The sequence below is a fragment of the Tripterygium wilfordii genome, chromosome 10 (assembly GCF_013401445.1).
Source record: "Tripterygium wilfordii isolate XIE 37 chromosome 10, ASM1340144v1, whole genome shotgun sequence".
Classification (NCBI taxonomy): domain Eukaryota; kingdom Viridiplantae; phylum Streptophyta; class Magnoliopsida; order Celastrales; family Celastraceae; genus Tripterygium; species Tripterygium wilfordii.
The window spans coordinates 3,932,218-3,951,585 of record NC_052241.1 but is presented as its reverse complement, the minus strand read 5'-3'; the positions used below and the strand labels follow the sequence as shown (position 1 = coordinate 3,951,585).

The 19,368-nt window shown below is 37.3% G+C and overlaps 3 protein-coding genes across 5 annotated transcripts; all 3 read left to right on the top strand.

Annotated features, from left to right (window-relative positions):
• The first annotated feature begins 5,552 nt into the window (after nt 1–5,552).
• On the top strand, nt 5,553–6,818 carry LOC120008004 (bZIP transcription factor 53-like). Its single transcript, XM_038858506.1, has one exon. The coding sequence runs from the start codon at nt 6,087–6,089 to the stop codon at nt 6,525–6,527; it is 441 nt and encodes a 146-aa protein (XP_038714434.1). The 5' UTR covers nt 5,553–6,086; the 3' UTR covers nt 6,528–6,818.
• A 3,050-nt stretch (nt 6,819–9,868) lies between these two features.
• On the top strand, nt 9,869–15,100 carry LOC120007435 (probable glutamyl endopeptidase, chloroplastic). Of its 3 annotated transcripts, XM_038857659.1 has the most exons (12): nt 9,869–10,175; nt 10,508–11,486; nt 11,733–11,864; nt 11,983–12,282; nt 12,360–12,818; nt 12,932–12,997; nt 13,136–13,196; nt 13,290–13,439; nt 13,562–13,699; nt 13,916–14,229; nt 14,334–14,399; nt 14,683–15,100. In XM_038857659.1, the coding sequence occupies exons 1-11, from the start codon at nt 9,884–9,886 to the stop codon at nt 14,359–14,361; spliced, it is 2,919 nt and encodes a 972-aa protein (XP_038713587.1). In that variant the 5' UTR covers nt 9,869–9,883; the 3' UTR covers nt 14,362–14,399; nt 14,683–15,100. The 3 variants fall into 3 exon arrangements, with proteins under 3 accessions (XP_038713587.1, XP_038713588.1, XP_038713589.1); XM_038857660.1 differs by lacking the exon at nt 14,334–14,399 and having other exon boundaries at nt 13,916–14,217; XM_038857661.1 differs by lacking the exon at nt 14,334–14,399.
• A 1,808-nt stretch (nt 15,101–16,908) lies between these two features.
• On the top strand, nt 16,909–18,995 carry LOC120008089. The gene is made up of 2 exons (XM_038858602.1): nt 16,909–17,544; nt 18,221–18,995. Exons 1-2 carry the CDS (start codon nt 16,983–16,985, stop codon nt 18,763–18,765), a joined length of 1,107 nt encoding a protein of 368 aa, XP_038714530.1. The 5' UTR covers nt 16,909–16,982; the 3' UTR covers nt 18,766–18,995.
• Nucleotides 18,996–19,368: the final 373 nt, after the last annotated feature.

Sequence of the window (19,368 nt, the reverse complement as noted above, 5' to 3'; positions counted from 1 at the left end):
TGAACTCAATGAGGAGATTTATATGGAACAACCTGACGGTTTCAAGGTCAAAGGACAAGAACACAAAGTGTGTAGACTTGTCAAGTCATTGTATGGGCTTAAGCAAGCTCCAAAGCAATAACATAGGAAATTTGACCAAGTAATGATTCGAGATGAATTTCGAATCAACGAGTGCTACAAATGCGTTTACACAAAAAACTATGAACAATGAGTGTGTAATTGTTTGTCTATATGTCGATGATATGCTAATTCTTGGTCATAATGTTGAGATCATCAACAAAACCAAGAAAATGCTATCAAAGAACTTTGATATGAAAGACATGGGTGAAGAGGATGTGATACTAGGCATTAAGATTCTCAAATCTTTGGAAGACCTAGCTTTATCTCAATCACACTATATTAAGAAAGTGATTGAACGGTTCAAAGGACATGGCATCAAGGATGAGAAAAATCCTTTTCTCCCTCACATGGTCTTACATAAGAATACTGGAAACAATATTAATCAACAAGAATACTCTAGTATTATTAGAAGTGTCATGTATATCATGAACCATACGAGACCGGATATTACGTATTCTATTAGTAAACTAAGCGGATACATTAGCAATCCTGGACATGAGCACTAGAAAGCTCTATTGAGAGTATTGGGGTACCTAAACAAAACAAAAAATAATGTTTTTGAGCTATGGTAAATACCCTGTTGTTGTAGAAGGATAAAGTGACGCCAATTGGATTTTAGATACGGAGGAATCAAAATCAACTAGTGGTTGTGTATTTCTTCTTGGAGGGGCAGTTGTATCATGAAAGTCCTCAAAACAAACGTGCATCGCACGATCAATGATGGAATCGAAATTCATCGCTCTCGATAAAATTGATGATGAAGCATGGTGGCTTCATAATTTTTTGGAGGACATTCCAATATGACCAAAGCCTATGCCTGTAATTTACATTCATTGCGATAGTCAAGCTACAATTGCAAGAGTACAAAATATGATATATAACAGTAAGTCCCGACACATTCATCGAAGACATAATTTTGTTAGGCAGTTACTCTCGAGTGGAATAATTTCCATAGACTTTGTGAAGTCTAAAGAAAATCTTGCTGATCCATTTATAAAAGGTTTGAGTTAAAAGGTGACATACTTCGCATCGAGGAGAATGGGCTTAAAAACCTTGATTCAATAAGTTACCTTGATGGAAACCTAACCTAGTGATTGGAGATCCCAAGGACTAGGTTCAATAGGACAACACAAGTTGGGTGTAACTTAAGTGTGAGCAGTACGAAGTATTACTCCAACCCATTCCTAGAATTCACAAAGTGCTGCTAGAATGTGTGTACAAGGTTAAGTTATGCTTTTAATGATTACTATATCTTGTGATAAATATAAGTGGAGTATTAGAGGATTCTCTTGATAGGATATCATCTATTTTAAAGGTGGGATTTTCTAAAGCACTCACTAAACCCAAGATGTTCAGGGCCGAAATAATGAACACAACATAGAACCAATTTTGAATTGGATTGGTGTTGTGTGAGGTCTATTGACTGGGCTTACATAAACAACTGACAGTTCAAGGCTATAGTCCACTGACTAGTTAAGTGGGTCCGATAGGCTTTCACTAGGGAAGGTTCAAAGCCAAAAGCTACCTATCCTGATGCAATTTTTTTTCCTACTGTACTCTCGGACGATTTTACGTGTCAGTTTGTCATCAATTCTCATTCAATGTGGGGGATTATTGGAACATGTGTGTTGAATGAGTCTTGTATTGGTTGAGTCAACCCCACATTTAGTGGCGTGGTTATGGCTTAAATCATGGGATGATTTTGGACTAAGTAAACCCAAAAAATCAGCATGGTTGCTAATTTTTGGGGAAGTGGGTGGAGGGTCTCTACTATAAATAGAGGTCTCAATACCCATTTAGAAGATACAGACTTTTGAATATTCCTACGAAAACTCTCTCTTCCTACACTCTGCATTCCATATTTCCTGCCTTCTTGAGTCCAAGTTCTTGTTCCAAAAATTCTGAGTTTGAGAGTACGTTCTTATATTGATTCGATTGAGTCCACCAGTATTGCAGTGCCGCTTAATCGTGGTGTGGAGCGTTGTATCTTAGGAAAGGACTATCCGGATAGTAGAGGCACCAAGTGGTTGGGACAAATTCTCTTTAAAGAGATTCGCTAACACGTACCTCGCTCACTCATCTCTAGTCCAGTTCATTCAACATTTGGTTTGGTATTTTAATTCAAGCAATAATTCTTGTACTCGTATGTTACCGCGCTGCTGTTGCTTGTTATATATATGTTATTGTGCTCTGTTTTCATTCAAACATTTGTTTTATGCATGCTTATATTCCAACATTCACAAGTCTACACACCATCCTTTTCTGACCTGGAACTTTAAACCCTTCTGGTTGTTCCATGTAGATTTCAAATTCTAAATCTCCATTCAAGAAAGCACTTTTAACATCCATTTGGTGTATCTCGAGGTTGTTAAGAGCTGCTATAGCTATTAATATACGTATAGATGCTATTCTTGTAACTGATGAATACGTGTCAAAGTAGTCCAAACATTCTTTTTACTTGTGTCCTTTTACAACAAGCCTGGCTTTGTACTTTTCGATAGATCCATCAGCTTTCATCTTCCTCTTGAATGTCCATTTACACCCCCAATCGTTTATTTTCGGGAGGAAGATCCATCAATTCTTATGTATGATTTTGCATGCTGGATTCTATCTCACTGTTTATGGCCTCTTTCTAGAGTGGCGCTTCTGGAGTCAACATAGCTTCTTTGAAGCCTTGAGGCTCATTTTCTAATTTAAAAGTTAGAAAATCAGGACCAAAAGTTTTTGCAACTTTTGTTCACTTACTTTGTCTAGGTTTCTCCTCATCTTCAGTTCCTTGAGGATCACTACTAATAGACTCATATATCCTCTTAGTGGTACTATTTTCTTGTACATTTTTATTTGAAAAAATATTTTTTAAAAATGGGGCATTCCTGGATTCAATATTGTATAGCTGATAAAATTGTATCCCCCACAAGTTCTCATGTTATCCTGAACTCATCAAGATAGCATTCATCATTTCTTTCAATGTACTATTCTTGTGTTCAACGATACCAATTGTTTGAGGCGTATAAGAAGCAGTGGTTTGATAGACTATGCCATGCTCGGAATTGAATTCATCAAATGGTGAATCATATTATTCCCCACCTCTATCACTCATGATCGCTTTGATATTTTTGCTAAGTTGATTTTCAACCTCACTCTTGAAAAGTTTAAAAACTTCCAAGGCCTCGTATTTACTTCTCAGCAAGTAGATGTAACAATATCTTGTGCAATAATCTTTTACAACTTCTCTTCAACTTCTTTTTTTAACTTCTCATGGACAACTTCTTTTAGGACACAACCATTCACAAGAGGTGTGTCTTGTTAAAGTTATGTCATTTTGGTCATTCTTGGTTGTTCTTGGGGTTAATATCACTTTTGCACACCGAAAGATAGTCATTGTTTCAATTTGCACACTGTAGTTTAAAACTTTTCAATTTAGTCACCCAATGATAAAATTGTTTCAAGTTGATCACTTGGGCAGGATTTCTGAGTTTTGGGCAGTCAACCGCCTATGTGGCATACAAAAGTCAACTTTTTATGATGATGTGGACTAGCATTTCCAATTTGTAAAATAAATTTTTTTTTGAAAATAATGACATGGAACATTTTACCCACTAACATCAATTACAACTAATTACAATTAACTACCATTAATTAAATATCTCTAAACCACTTATCAATTTAATTAAAATAAAATTAATTAGACAAAACTAAAAACCTAATTACCTTCTTCTTCCCCCTTTCTCTCCCTGTCTCTTCTGATTCCTCATCTGAATACAAAGTGATGCTTCACCATCAACTTTTGGGTCGAGAGAACGAATGTGGTCGAAGAGGATTTGATTGCACATATGACAGAGATCTCTGGAGAGGAAGGGGAGCCACCTCATCAGAAAGGGTTGTCCTTTCTGACCCGATCAAGATCGCCTGTCGCAGCCATGGTTGGGTCGACTCAGTTGTTGGCGAGTAGATTCGGTAATGGTTCACTGGCTCACACAAAATAGCCACAAAAGGGCAAACCAATGCAATTGGGGCAATTGGGATTTCTGAATTTGGACTCTAATTTCCTCTCCCAATCTCTATTGGGTTGGCTACCTCATCATCCTAATCCACAAATCAACCAAGCTAAGAAACGATCTTCATCTTGGCCATTTTCGGAGACGATGAAGAGGTCGTCGATTGGTGTTGGAGACAAAGAAGAATGGAGGAATCGTTGATGAGAGAAAAGTAAGATAGGCTTGACAAGAGAGGAGAGGAAGGGCACAAGTGATGATAGAAATTGGTCCACATATTTTTTTTTTAAAAAAAATTTGGTTATGTCCACGTGGAACTCATTATCCACGGGGAATCAAGAATTGGTCAGTTAATGTGCCAAATTGGCAGTTTAACGACCTCAAATTGAAAAAACATGTTCGAGAGACCAACTTGAAACAATTTTATCATTGGGTGACTAAATTGAAACGTTTTTAACTACGGTGTACAAATTGAAACACTGACTATCTTTCGGTGTGCAAAAGTGATATTTACCCGTTGTTCTTCCTTTGTGCATAAGGCCGAACATCCAATGTTAATAGGTGGTGCTTCATTGTATCTTTGAAGTGTATTTGCTGCTATCCTTACACACTAATTGTTGGAGACAAATAATACTTTAAGGAAAACGTTAATCCGTGTCTTAAAGCAAAATCTACAGTTATAATCCAATTTTCTAGTACTTTTACCAATTACCATGGCTCGTGTCCAAAAAAGTTATTTGTTCCACATAACGGCTTTGGTGTTGTGGAACATATATACATCAAGTCCTGATTAATAATCAACAATTGGGCCTTCTAACCCGGTTGGGCCTTTTTGTCCAAATCAGGAACCCAGTTGGCATGTCCGCTCTATAATTTAACTAAGGCGGCAATTTTTGTCCTAGACAAGGACTGCTTGGCACCATGCAGGAATTTGGACAAAAGCATTGTTTTCACTCTTCACAAAATAACTTTGCCATCATCACCAGATTTCATGTTCAATGATTGATATAATAAGCCTTTAAAATTGAATTTTTCTATATTTATTTTTCTTATCATTTTAGTCATTTGCAGAAATTAAAATATAGTAAAATTTTGAAAAACTTAACTTGTTTAGAAAATTGGAGAAGATGTTCTTCCTCATTTTTCTTCGGATATTTTGCCCAAAATTTCCGCCAAATTAAGACATTTTGGATTTGGTGTATTCAATCCATCCATCGGGGTAGGTAGAGATAATTGTTACGTACCTTCCAATTTTACCCTTCCATTTGACAAATTCTGGCTATTTATGTTTGGACAGAATCGCCCAAGAGTATCCAATGAAAGCGATTTCGTGGAAAGCCTTGCGTAGCTGGCGTCACCCCGTACGTCAGCGTTTTACACTCCGCTCAGTATAATAGACAAAAGGCAAAATGCCAGAAACACCCCTACAACGAAGCCATTAGGCGTTTTTTTATCTATAAAAGCGCCCCTTCCACGCCTTGGAAAACCTTCTTTCGCTTCTCATCTCAACCGTCTTCTTTCGTCTGCGGGTTCCGTTTCTTCAACGCCGCCAGCTAAGTTTTCTTCCCTTGCAATCTCCGCCAACGCTTTTTGATAGATCTGTGCTTTTCGTTTTTGTTAAGACATCAATAGGTGTTTTAGATCTTCAGATCTGATCCAGATTTGGGGGTCGAGATTTTGAATTTCATCGTCTTCCATTCTTTCTTCGGTTAGGGGGTCGAAATTGGGGTTTTTATATAAATCACCCATGAATTTTCTATGAGTTGCCATATCCTGATGCGTCGAATTCGAATTCTGCACTCTTTCTCCGTTGTGTTTCTCTACTGGTTCTACGTGTTTTCATGAAAAATCTGCCTGTGTTGATCCCGATCTGGAAGTGCTAATCCATATTCTTTGGTTTCTGTTCCGACTCTAGAAATTCGGATAATTTGTATTAATTTTAATTAGCGATTTAAGGAAAAACAGCTGAAAATGTCATCCAAGAAAAGGCCAACGACCAGCTCCGGATCCGACAGCGATCCCCGCTATGCAATGGTCGATGAGAGGAAGAGGAAGAGAATGATCTCGAACCGTGAATCGGCTAGGCGTTCACGGATGAAGAAGCAGAAGCAGCTGGAGGATCTGATCAATGAAGGGAGCCAGTTGCAGAACGAGATCAATCAACTCACGCAGAGTATCAATACTACCAGCCAACGTTATGTGGAGATAGAGTCGGGCAACAACGTTCTGAGAGCTCAAGCGATGGAATTGACTGATAGGCTGCGGTCCCTGAATTCAGTGCTGCATATTGTGGAGGAAGTCAGCGGGATGGCTGTGGAGATTCCGGAGATTCCTGATCCTCTGCTGAAGCCATGGCATGTTCCTTGCCCACTACAGCCCATTATGGCCTCTGCTGAAATGTTCCATTGTTGATCATTCTCCCATATGGGTCTTGGAAGGAAGGAGTATTGCTGTCTTTTATCTTTTTGGCCGTCTGTCTGTCCTTTTGTAGAAAGTTGGGTCAATGTTTGTGTCTTTGAATGACAGTACCATTCTTCTTCACAAGATATGGTACATTTGGATTTCTTCTATCAATGTTTGGGACTTTTAGTAGTTCTCTTATGTGTGTGATGGTTTTGGTTCTGGTATTTTCCTGATCAATGGGTGTTTGTATTTGTTGTTGTTTTGAATGAATTCAGCATTCTAGTGATATGTGTGGTGAGTCGAATTATCTGGTGTTATCTATTTGGCATTGGTTCATCTTTGGAGAACAGCGAATATTTAAAGGCCATGTTTAGGAATCTTTTGATGTCTTCCTCCTGTCAGCGTAATTTTGCTACCATCATTTTAACCTTCATACATTGTTGGACTGTAAATTGAACGAAGGAATCAACTCGTCTTTTGAACATCTGATATTTAAACTGCGCTGCCTGTTAGCACATAAGTTTTTCAAAGGATAAATTGGGCAAAAAAATTGTGCACATGGGGAAAAGATTGTGATATTGAACTCATAGTATTCCTTGTCTATGCCATTGGACTCCATAAATTCATCTACAAAGGTGCCTGTTTGGCAAGGTGGCTCCGCCCTGCCAAACACAAGATAAACTCCAGCGAAACCGTTGACAAATGCCAACGGTTCCTCTACCTAAAAAAGAAACTCTGAATCGGACCATCTTTTGAGGCATTAATAGTGTTTAGTTTTCTTTTTAATTATAAATCAGATAGAGCCCACTGTAATGATACTAAAGTTTATTATGATGACAATTATTTACACCATATTTTTTACTAAGTACACTTCATTCTAATATGTTTTTAAAGGGTTAATGAGGTGTACCCAATAAAAAAAGGGGATGGGATCCCACTTTTGATTATTGTCAATATTTCTAAAGGCTAACTTTTTTTTTCTAAGTTCCGTAGGTCCCACAAACTTATTAATTTCTCCACATTTTTTTATTAGCATTTCTTTATTTACTTTAGTTAAAAAAAATTATATTAGTATTCTACTTAACATTAAATTATCTCATGTTACATAAAAAAATTATATAATTTTAAAATATTATATTTTATACTTCAAATTATTTTTAGTAACAAAAAAAGTCATTTTGTTAATAAATTACTAATATTTTCTTTAAAAATATAATTTTTATTTTATCATTTTATTAATATTTTAAGATAATCATTTTAATTTTGATATAAAAATATTTAATAATTTATAATAAAAATTATCTTTATTAGATTAAATTTAATAACAAAATTTAGTATAAAAATCATAAAATATAATATTATAAGACCTTAATTCATCAATATTTCCGTTAGCGTCAGCTTTTAGTTCACAAAACACGTAATAATATATTACATAACTTTAAACTCAGTTTTTTTTTTTCATAATTTTTTCACTAACATTGAAAATCAATCTTTCCGTTTTATCAAACGGAAGCAAAATACTTCCAACTGGCAACTGGTAGTAGAACAACCATTAACCATTGTGTGAGTAGTTGAGGGGTTTCTTTAAGTTGGAAGTTTCCCGGCTAGGTTCTTAACGTGTTTTCAGCCCCAAAAGTTGACCTGGTTGAGGCTTCTTTCCCTGTCATCATTTATATCGTTTTTCACGTGTCATAATTGTGTTGGGTGGTGTATTTGGATTGAATTATCTAGTCTAGTATATTATTCTAGATGCTTCACAGAAGGTGGTATACCAGATAAGGATCCTCTGAACTTCATCAAACGATCAAATCCTAATCCTAAAACTAAACCTATAGGATTCCGCCAGCTCATTAGGATATTATAAGCCAAACCCAAGTTTGATAGAAATCTCTGTCGACTAATGGAATCTAGACAAGTATGAAGAATTGCATTAATCATATCATTAACAGGTACAGCCAATTGGATAATGGACTTTTAATGAAATGGGTGAGCTTTGTTTCCATCAAAGTTTCTAACAATTACACCTCAATATATTTATACCTTATAAAAATTGAAAAATAACTAACATCACCCCAAATAACTAAAAACTGACACATTTATTAAATATACCCCAACGACAAAAAATAGCCAACAATGATTTTTTTGGTAAGTAAATAAGTGAGATTGCAATAAAAGATGTACAATATACAAGGACATATCCTAAAAAAGTCCGAAGAGAGAAAAACTTCAAAAGATAATAAAACTCCCACAACTAGTAGCCCAAGTTAACTAAGAAGTTATAAGTTGTGTTCTATAGAAATAAAGTAACTCCACACATGATATCAAACTGAACAAAACCAAACAATAATAGTTAGACCTAGCAAATTGCAGAGAAAACAAAGCTGATTGGTTTGTAGTAAAGAAGCAAGAACCGAACTGCTTCAAAAAATTACACCAAAACAGATTCAAAATATACATAAATCAGCTCAAAAATCTGAACCAAAGCAACTCCAAATCTATTTTATTTTGGTGCAGGCAATCAGAGTATAGTTTTATACTTTTGTTGTTCTAGATATGGAGTCCAACATACCTAAAAAAATGATCAAAAAGTAATTTTGGGCATAAATCTGGGATATTTTATTGATGATTAGAAGATAAACTGCAAAGAACTACCAAGGCAAAAAGCTAGAGCTCCAAACAAGAAAGAAAAAACATCAAAACTTTTTTAGAAGAAACAAACTACACTAGCCCCCAATAAAAGTCCAAAAATCCACTACAAAGATCAACACCAACCAAAGAGAAGAGGGCAAAACCAATAATTGAGCATAAAGAACACAAGTGGTTATGATTATTATCAAAAATCCTAGGTATACACTCACCATCGTCCCAGATAGACAAACTGAAGTCATCAATTTGCTGTTTCCGAGAGAATCCACACGAGCTTCTTGAGAACAATGAGGATAGACGTAGGACGTCGGGAGGATTCTGCAGATCAAGAATTGGATACTAGAGATAGGTTGTAAGTCAAGTTTGGAGTAGGGTATGGTCAAAGGTAAATTTACCAAAGTTGGGATATATAATTGATAAAAATTAGGGTGTAAATAAAGCTCACCAATGAAATGATGCCTATAATGGGCCAAATCCTGGTCCAATTAAAGGACATCGTGTAAGATTGGCCCATTAACAGACTTCTAATACGGGCCCATATTTTGCAAAGCCCGAGGCCATGAGTCCCTATCGTACTACCCAGTAAAATATAGGAGACGATTAGACGAATATTTTCTTTCTTTCTAGTTTCTACTACACGCGCCTTTTTAATAATGTACTACAAAGAAGACTACAAGTAGTACAGTACAACTACACTCTCTTTAAAAAAAATCTATCAAATGATGCGTATTCACAAAGTATATCATCGCCTTTCTTTTCTCTCGCTATCTCCTCCATCTCCTCCTCCCTGTGCTCTCCCTCTGAAGCTCAGCCAGTTCGGACCGTTACGTACAGCGGGCCACCTGAGAACTAAATCCAGAAGAAATTCGGCTAGACTCAGCTCCACTATGATCTCCTCTTCATCCTCTAGGCTTCGCAATCTTGTACCTGTCAATTCGGTTCTGGCTGAAGACGGTGGTTCTAATGGTTCCGCTGCTTCTTCTGCTGCTACTGCCACGATTGAAGATGAAGGTATTCTTGTTTCCGTTCTTGTTGACTTTGATTTGTTTTGATTTTGTGCTTTATGTTGCTATAAGTGTTGTTGATCGAAGAAAATCGCTGAATTTACGTAGTTAATTTGGTGTGTAGTCTTCTAATTTAGGGTTTGATTTCAGTTTTTGTTTTGTTGATCGGGAATTACTTGAATTAGTGTTTTGATCGAAGAGTTCATTTTAGTGTGAAGTTGAGCACATAAAATTTACGGGTTTAAGATATTTGATGATTGTGCACGGGAAATAGAAGTTGAAAATTCGTGCTTCACTTTCACAAAACTAATGCTAATTTATTAAATGTGGTAAATTCAGCCTTGGAAGCGGGATATCGTCTTCCTCCTCCAGAAATTAGAGACATCGTTGATGCGCCACCCCTTCCTGCACTGTCATTATCACCACATAGGGATAAGATTCTTTTTTTGAAGCGCAGAGCTTTACCTCCACTGGCAGAACTAGCAAGACCAGAGGAAAAGCTGGCCGGTATGCGCATTGATGGAAAATGCAATACCAGGAGTCGGATGTCTTTCTACACTGGAATTGGGATTCATCAACTTTTGTCCGATGGTTCATTGGGACCAGAAAAGGAGGTTCATGGCTTACCTGATGGTGCTAAGATCAATTTCGTTACTTGGTCACCTGATGGCCAACATTTATCCTTCAGTGTTAGAGTTGATGATGAGGAAAACAACAGTAGTATGCTTAGAGTATGGGTTGCCGATGTGGAAACAGGGGAAACAAGACCATTATTTCAGTCGCATGACATCTGTCTAAATGCAGTGTTTGAAAATTTTGTTTGGGTGAATAACTCTACTCTGTTAGTTTGTATGATCCCGTTATCTCGAGGAGATCCACCTAAGAAGCCTTTGGTTCCATCCGGGCCAAAGATTCAATCCAATGAGCTGAAAAATGTTGTCCAAGTTAGAACTTTCCAAGATCTGTTGAAGGATGAGTACGATGAAGATTTATTTGACTACTATGCCACATCACAACTTGTTTTGGCCTCATTGGATGGGACGACTAGAGAAGTTGGCACCCCTGCTGTGTATACCTCAATGGACCCCTCCCCGGACCGAAAATATCTTTTGATTACTTCAATTCATAGGCCATATTCTTTCATTGTACCATGTGGAAGATTTCCCAAGAAAGTGGATTTGTGGACAACTGATGGGGTGTTTGTTAGAGAACTTTGTGATTTGCCTCTAGCTGAAAACATTCCTATTGCATTTAACAGCGTGCGAAAAGGAATGCGATCTATCAATTGGAGAGCAGATAAACCTTCGACACTTTACTGGTATCCATCTATCTATTTAAAATTTATTGTGTGTTCTCTTCTCGAGAGTGTTTCCATATGGATTTGGCACAAATGTTGGGAATGTCTAATTATTCTCGACAATAACTTCTTAAGTTGCTTTATATAATGTTATGTGGCGCTTGAAAAAAAAGAACTTTAAAGGAGTATAAATCTTTTTATGATGCACGCAATGCTCAATTCATTTTCCTAGTAATTTGTAGTTTAACACCGTCAGGATTTTTTCAGGGCAGAAACACAAGATGAGGGTGATGCTAAAGTTGAAGTTTCACCACGTGATATAGTTTATACACAGCCTGCAGAGCCACTAGAAGGTGAAGAAAAGCCAACAATCTTACACAAACTTGATCTTCGTTATGGGTATGAATTTTGAGTCATACATTTGCTTTTAGTTTTTTGTTTATTTTCATATATAATCGTACTAACATAGATCTTTTAAGAGATTCTCTTACTTATGAAACTTTATTTATCTCCACAGAGGAATATCCTGGTGTGACGATTCATTGGCTCTTGTTTACGAATCTTGGTACAAAACGAGACGAACAAGAACATGGGTGATATCTCCTGGATTTAATGATGTGAGCCCTCGCATATTATTTGATAGGTCATCAGAAGATGTATACTCTGATCCTGGCTCGCCTATGTTGAGGAGAACATCTGTAGGGACTTACGTGATTGCAAAAATAAAGAAGGAAAATTGTGAAGGAAACTATGTTTTACTAAATGGGAGTGGTGCTACACCAGAAGGGAACATTCCTTTCCTTGATTTGTTTGAAATGTAAGTATGTTTCAACCTTGATCATATTTCTTTCACATAAGTTGTTTATTTTTATTTTGTTGACACATTTTTTTCAGAAACACAGGCAGCAAGGTACGAATTTGGGAGAGCGATAAGGAAAAATACTATGAGACTGTGGTTGCTTTCATGTCTGATCAAAATGATGGAGATTTACTTCTTGATCAATTGAAAATACTGACTTCCAAAGAGTCTAAAACTGAAAACACTCAATATTTTATTAAGAGCTGGCACGATAAGAAAGCCTGCCAGATTACAAACTTTCCTCATCCATATCCACAGTTAGCATCTCTACAAAAGGAGATGATTAGGTATCAGAGAAAAGATGGAGTTCAACTTACTGCCACATTATACCTGCCGCCAGGCTATGATCCCTCAAAAGAGGGTCCACTTCCTTGTCTAGTTTGGTCTTACCCTGGAGAATTTAAGAGCAAAGAGGCTGCTGGACAGGTTCGCGGTTCTCCTAATGAATTCCCCGGCATTGGTCCTACATCGGCTCTTCTTTGGTTGGCAAGAAGGTAGATTTTTACCCAGCATCTAGGATGTGTCCTTGACCATTGTTTTCCTATAGAACTGTTTGTTGGCTTCTTTTACTTGTATAACCACATTGTGATTATTTCATGTGGTTCAGGTTTGCAATTTTATCAGGACCTACTATTCCTATTATTGGTGAGGGTGACGAGGAGGCAAATGATCGGTAATTCAATCTAATTTTCGTATTTGAGTTTTCTATCCATTCATAAGGGCTATGGTTTTACATATTTAGGATAAACCATTATTGCATATTCTATATACATGAATATTATGTGAAAGTATATGTTTTTCATATGGACAGATATGTAGAGCAACTAGTTGCAAGTGCTGAGGCTGCGGTGGAGGAAGTTATCCGACGTGGTGTAAGTTTCTTTTATTCTCCATCCAAGATTTCCGATTTCGATCTTGCATTGCAATTTTTTTTAACTGATTTTCTAATGCTGCACTTCTTCAAGGTGGCTCATCCAAGCAAAATTGCTGTTGGAGGACATTCCTATGGTGCATTCATGACTGCAAACTTGTTAGCCCATGCTCCTCATCTTTTCTGTTGTGGAATTGCACGTTCTGGGGCTTACAACAGAACACTTACACCTTTTGGTTTTCAGGTTGTACATCCTTGTTTAATTGATTTACTATATATTTGTGTGACGATTTTTCTTCTATGCCTTGTTTTGCCTGTTACTAGTTTTGTTTTGGATAAGTTAGTGACTTTTTCTTTGTTGAATAGAATGAGGACAGAACTCTATGGGAGGCCACTACCACTTATGTAGAGATGAGCCCTTTCATGTCAGCTAACAAAATCAAGAAGCCAATTCTGCTAATCCATGGAGAAGAAGATAGTAATCCAGGAACACTGACCATGCAGGTGGTAGAGATGATTGTTTCTTCTTGCTCGCTCTAAAATTTGTGGTTCTATCTTGTTATCACACGCTAACCTACTGATTAATTCACAATGTCCTCTTGTAGTAGTTTGCCTAAACTAATTTCAATTTCCAATGTTAGATTTTGGAAGTTCCTATAGAAGTACTTACTCTCTCTAGCTTGTATCTTCTCGCTTATTATGGATGTTCATATGATGCAGTCAGATCGTTTCTTTAATGCTTTGAAAGGTCATGGGGCTCTTTGTCGTCTAGCCATTCTTCCCTACGAAAGCCATGGCTATGCTGCACGTGAAAGCATAATGCATGTCCTCTGGGAAACTGATAGGTGGCTGCAGAAATTCTGTGTATCAAACACTTCAGATGTAAATGCAGATCTTAATACATGTACAGATGATGTCAATGTTGGAGCTACAGATTCTAAAAGCAAACCAGTTGCAGCCAGCGGAGGTGGTGGCCAAGAGCTGGTAGAATTTGAGCATGAAGATAGACACCCTATGCCAAGGTCATTGTTATGGTAACTTCTTCAGCTTTGTGTTTGGCAATTTCCAAGTAGACTGCGTATTTTATATTAATTCATCATCACTTTACCTGCCATCGTTTTGCTTGGATTTCCGCCAGCCCATTAATGCATCGAAAGCTGTTTTGATAACATGGGTCCTGGGTTGGCGAGATACAATTCAAATGGTAACTCTTTGATGTCTTAGTGTTTTACTATGTCTTCTGAAAATATTATTTCAACTGCGTCAAGGAACAGATTGAATAGAGAATGATGTGATGGGATGCATTTCTTGTAAATAATGTCAGGGCTGGATTGATAAAACTTGTCCTCTCTCTCTCTCTCTCTCCTTGCTCTGAATTACATTTTTAAGCATATGATGATTTTCACAGTTATTTTTTTAATTATTTTAGTCAATCATTAGGCCCGAAAGTTATGATGCTCATGTTTTTTGAACTTCTAAATTTGTAGATTCAGTGGCTGCTCTTTCCCTCCCAAATAATAAAACTGGAGGTATCAGTATTTAAGAGGATTCTGAAACAGCAAGATACCCTCTCCACAAGCAAGATGATTCGCTAATCTTTTGCAGCGAAGCAATTTGACTTGCTCTTGGTTTTGTATCCACACTCAGAACCCTGTATGTGATTTTTCAGAAACTTGGTAATGTGCTTCCTGTCAAGTTTCTGGTATTTCTTGGTGAGACAAACTCTGAAATGTTGCACCAATTGATCTAGATAGTCTCTTATGGAATAACCAGCTGGGAAAACTGACTGTCAAGTCTCGTTTTCTTTGCTCTATTGAACTGTATGTAAAACCATCATCTTCCTTATGGAAGTGGAGGAAAAATTTGGCAATCTATTAGTCACAGAAATGACGTGATTGGATTACATTTCTAGTTGTTTGATTAGAGGTAGAAAATCCAGCTCAATTGTTCATCACTGAATCTGTTATGTGTGATTGTGTTCGAGCCAACTATAAACATGTTTTGTTAAGGCGAGCCTAATGCCGTTCCCTCCTGTTTAGTAGCAGCTGGACCATGGGATTTTGATTTTGATGAGAAAAATGAGAGGTTCCAGTGTCTGTGTTCTGTTTAGGATTTTGATTTGGTCACTTCTGCCTCTCTATGTCATGGAGTTCATTTTGTTGGAAAAAAAAAAAACACCAAGACTTGTTGACAGAATATACTGTTCTTGTATGCAAAATTTGGGAGATATCAATGGAGTTTATTTTAAGGATAAGAGTTGCTGCAGAACATATAATCCGAAGGAAAGAGGACAACAGAGGGAGTGCCGTTTTTCTAAGGCAACGACGCTGGAAGAGACAAGTTTCCTACTCTGTGATACAATCCAATTTAAGTATTCTCGGTGTGAAGTAGACATCTAGGCCTCCATTTTGGCTATCCTCCGCCGCCACCACCACCACCACCATTATGCCCTTTAGGTTTCACTAATCATTTTGGATATCCACCGCCGTCACAATTTTTTGCCCTCTGGTTAATTTTGTTAGGTGAGAGAGATTCTATTCACTCGTTTGAACTTCAATTGAAACAATTTTTTTGGCGTTGAGGACTTAAAAACCTATAAAATTGTATCTAATACCAATTTGAACATTTTAAAGATCAAATCGAGACTCCAAATTATGTTTTTGACATCAATATGTTTAAACGCTGGTGTGTTTGAACAATAATAACTCACTCGTTTCATCTCTAATGGGGACAATTTTTGTGGTGTTAGAAAGAAAACTAAAAACTACATAGAATTGTGTCTAATACAGTTTTGGAGATTCGAACATTGCTTCTTAATTCACCAAAATAACAAGAATAGTAAATTTCAGAGAATCATATAGGCTCTTAATTCATTGAGATAATAAATCGATTCGTTTAGAGAAAATGTGATTGCTTCCATACTTTCCTAATGGGAAGAAAGAAGGAAGCAGTCATGGATTTGTTTTCTTGGACTGGATTTGTTTTTACTTCTTGATAAGCTTGAACTTCATTTGTTGCTTATTGTTCTGTATTCAAACCTTTGTATTTTGAAGATTTTCGTTGTTTTCGACTCATTATGTTTTCTCAGACTTATTGGTCATTTCCCCTAAACTTTGAAATGGATGCATAGCCAATTTTATTGAAACAGTTTATTAAGTGTTTTATCCAATCTTAAGAGTAAAATGCTAAGAATCTCAATATTTTTTGTCCCATCTTAAATGTTGAGATGGACACAAATAATCTATATGGAATCGTGTGTATCCATATCAGCATTTAACATATCTGAGACAAAAAAAAAACTGGGATTTGTAAGACTTGTTGAATTTTGGAAGATCCACTTGCATCACACTTTGGAAGTGATATTTGACACGAAGACTTTAAAATGCATTATTATACAATCGTGTTGCTATTACTTTTACCAAAATTTTCTATTGCAGGTAGTGAGAAAGTCATTGCTGATGATGTAGCCATTGACCTTGAAGGCAATACATACGTTATCAATGCCAAAGGTAGGCAACAAAGTTTGGAAGGTTGCGGTGAATGGTGATGCTGTCTAGCAATCATCAGCAGCCCACTTTGTAGGACCAAACGGAATTGTTTACCAGCCGGAAGAGTTCTTGCTTGTCATCCATACAGCGACTGCCAATTTGTACAAGATTTAACTTAACCAAAGAGGAAATGAAGTGAACTTGGTTATGGTAAGCTCCCCAACATTTGATAGTATGACCAAGTACGCTTGTTGTAGTTGCTGTGCACCCTTCTGGAAGATTAGCAATTGGTAGTGTCAATGCGATATAAGTGCAATATATATATACAACATAAAAAATTCGAGTTCAACGCAATATATATATATATAAGCGCTCCCCTGTCTACCATTCAACGCAAAACCCACCAACTCTCTTTCTTTCCATCAATGGCGATCCAACTGCGCTCCACCAAATCACTCATCTTTCTCTTCCTCATCTCTGCCGTTCCCATCGCCTTCATCATCCCTTTGGAGCTCTCCAAGCCTCCCACACATGTCTTCCACTACCACAGCTCCGGCTTCTTCCGCGAGTCCGCCAAATGGGACGATCTCAACCGTCGATTCATCGTCGGGTTCATGGAGGGCGGAGTGGGCCAAATCAAGGTCCCCGACGATTACTCGCCCGGCACCGTTTTGGATGAGGTCACCGTGGTCAAAGACGTTGACTTGGCCGGAAATGCTTCTCTCGGTGTACTCGTTGACCGCCCGAGGAATCGGCTCCTCGTGACCACCGGTGATGTTATTAAGGGACGGTATGGTGCTCTGGCGGCTTATGATTTGTCGACGTGGCAGCGATTGTTTCTCACCCAACTCAGCGGCCCGAGTAAGTGGTCACAGACTTTCTTTTTCTTTTTTTTTTTCCCTTTTTCTTTTGAAACGTAAACAGGAACGGGATTCGAACTCTGATCATCAGGCGATATACATCATCTTTATCATCCTAATTAATGACTCGGGGGTACATTATTGATAATTGATGCTTGTTGATTGAGATGATTGATTCCTTAATCCTAACCATTGATACAAAGCCTAATTATTTTATTAAATTAATCAAAGTAATTATGTTACCATCTCAATTTGTCGTTTCATTTGTCACATCTTTTTGTCTAAAATTAAAACATTTTTTAAAGCTAATATTTTATGTAATTGCCATGATAGTCTATTGAGCAGGCGAGGTAGATATGACTTTTATATAACTTATTCACAATAAAGTAATAAGTAATAAAATCAGTCTAATAATTTATGTAGCAATCAGTTTTGTATTGTGGGAAATCAGTTCCTGAATCAAAATGTAGAGTTTGGAGTAACTCAGGGGTGAGGGCGGCCGAGTTGGTTGGAGTGAATTTTGAGACCCAAATTTAACTCTCTACATTAACACCGTACGACTTATAAATTTGGCGTTTATATGAACCAAAGGCTCATGATTACTCGTCAGTCTGGAGTAGGATTTATCATTATGAGATGATCGAGAATCAATTGATGTTAGTCCTTAATTGTTGCAGGTGAGAAGACTTTGGCAGATGATGTTGCAGTTGATGCAGAAGGTAATGCTTATGTTACTGATGCCAGAACCAGCAAAATTTGGAAGGTTGGGCCTAACGGCGAGTTCCTAAACACCATCACAAATCCACTCTTCATAGTAAAAGAATGGTACAGAAATTTCATGGCAGCACTAAATGGAATTGTTTATCATCCTGATGGATACTTGCTAGCCATCCATACCGGTAGTGGGAATCTGTACAAGATCGACATTGCCAAAGGCAATGAAGTGAAGTTAATTCCGGTGAATGGCTCGTTGATATTTGGAGATGGTATGGAGCTGCTTTCTCCAACTAAGCTTGTAGTTGCAGGAAACCCTACTGGGAGATTGGTGGAGAGCTCGGATGGGTGGGAAACAGCTTCTGTTGTGAGCAAGTTTAAAGGGCCTGCTCATCGGCTTGCCACTGCAGTGACCGTGAAGGACGGGAAGGTTTACGTTAGTCACTTGCTCGGTATGGGGTACCCTGCAAAGAAACATGCCCTTGTTGAGGCAGTTTTTTCTACTTGATCGAAGGGAATACGGAGTTTGACACATTACGTTCATAAACTCGCATATTTGATTGCGTTGTGCCGTTGACATGATATGGGTGTGCTGCGTATTTTTTGAGGATATTTTCATCAGTTTTATCTCGTTGATGTTCTCTTAAACTTATGTAGCCGACTCTAAATTTTTGGAATAAAGACTTTGATAATGATCAGTTTTATCATTTATGAATGAATGAATTGTTGTTTGGAATCTTTCTTGATGGATCGGTCAATTTAGCCCGCTAAATATGATTTTGGGTTTCCGCTTGGGTCTAGTTCTCCAAAAGTTGTTAGCCCAGCCTCACGGCCATGGACTATGGGCCTAGGTCTAACCCAAAACCCAATGGTGCATAAACAAGGAAACAATTAGATATGTGAAATTCGATGATTCAAATTGAATTTTGGCCAAATATGCTATTATTTGGTCTCTTTTTTTTGGATAAATTACTATTGGTCATTATTCAGAATCCTATAGAAAATCTGACTTATATGAGATTATGACGCATAAACATGGAAACAATCAGATATGTGAAATTCGATAATTCAAATTCAATTTTAGCTAGATATGTTACTATTTTGAATTTAT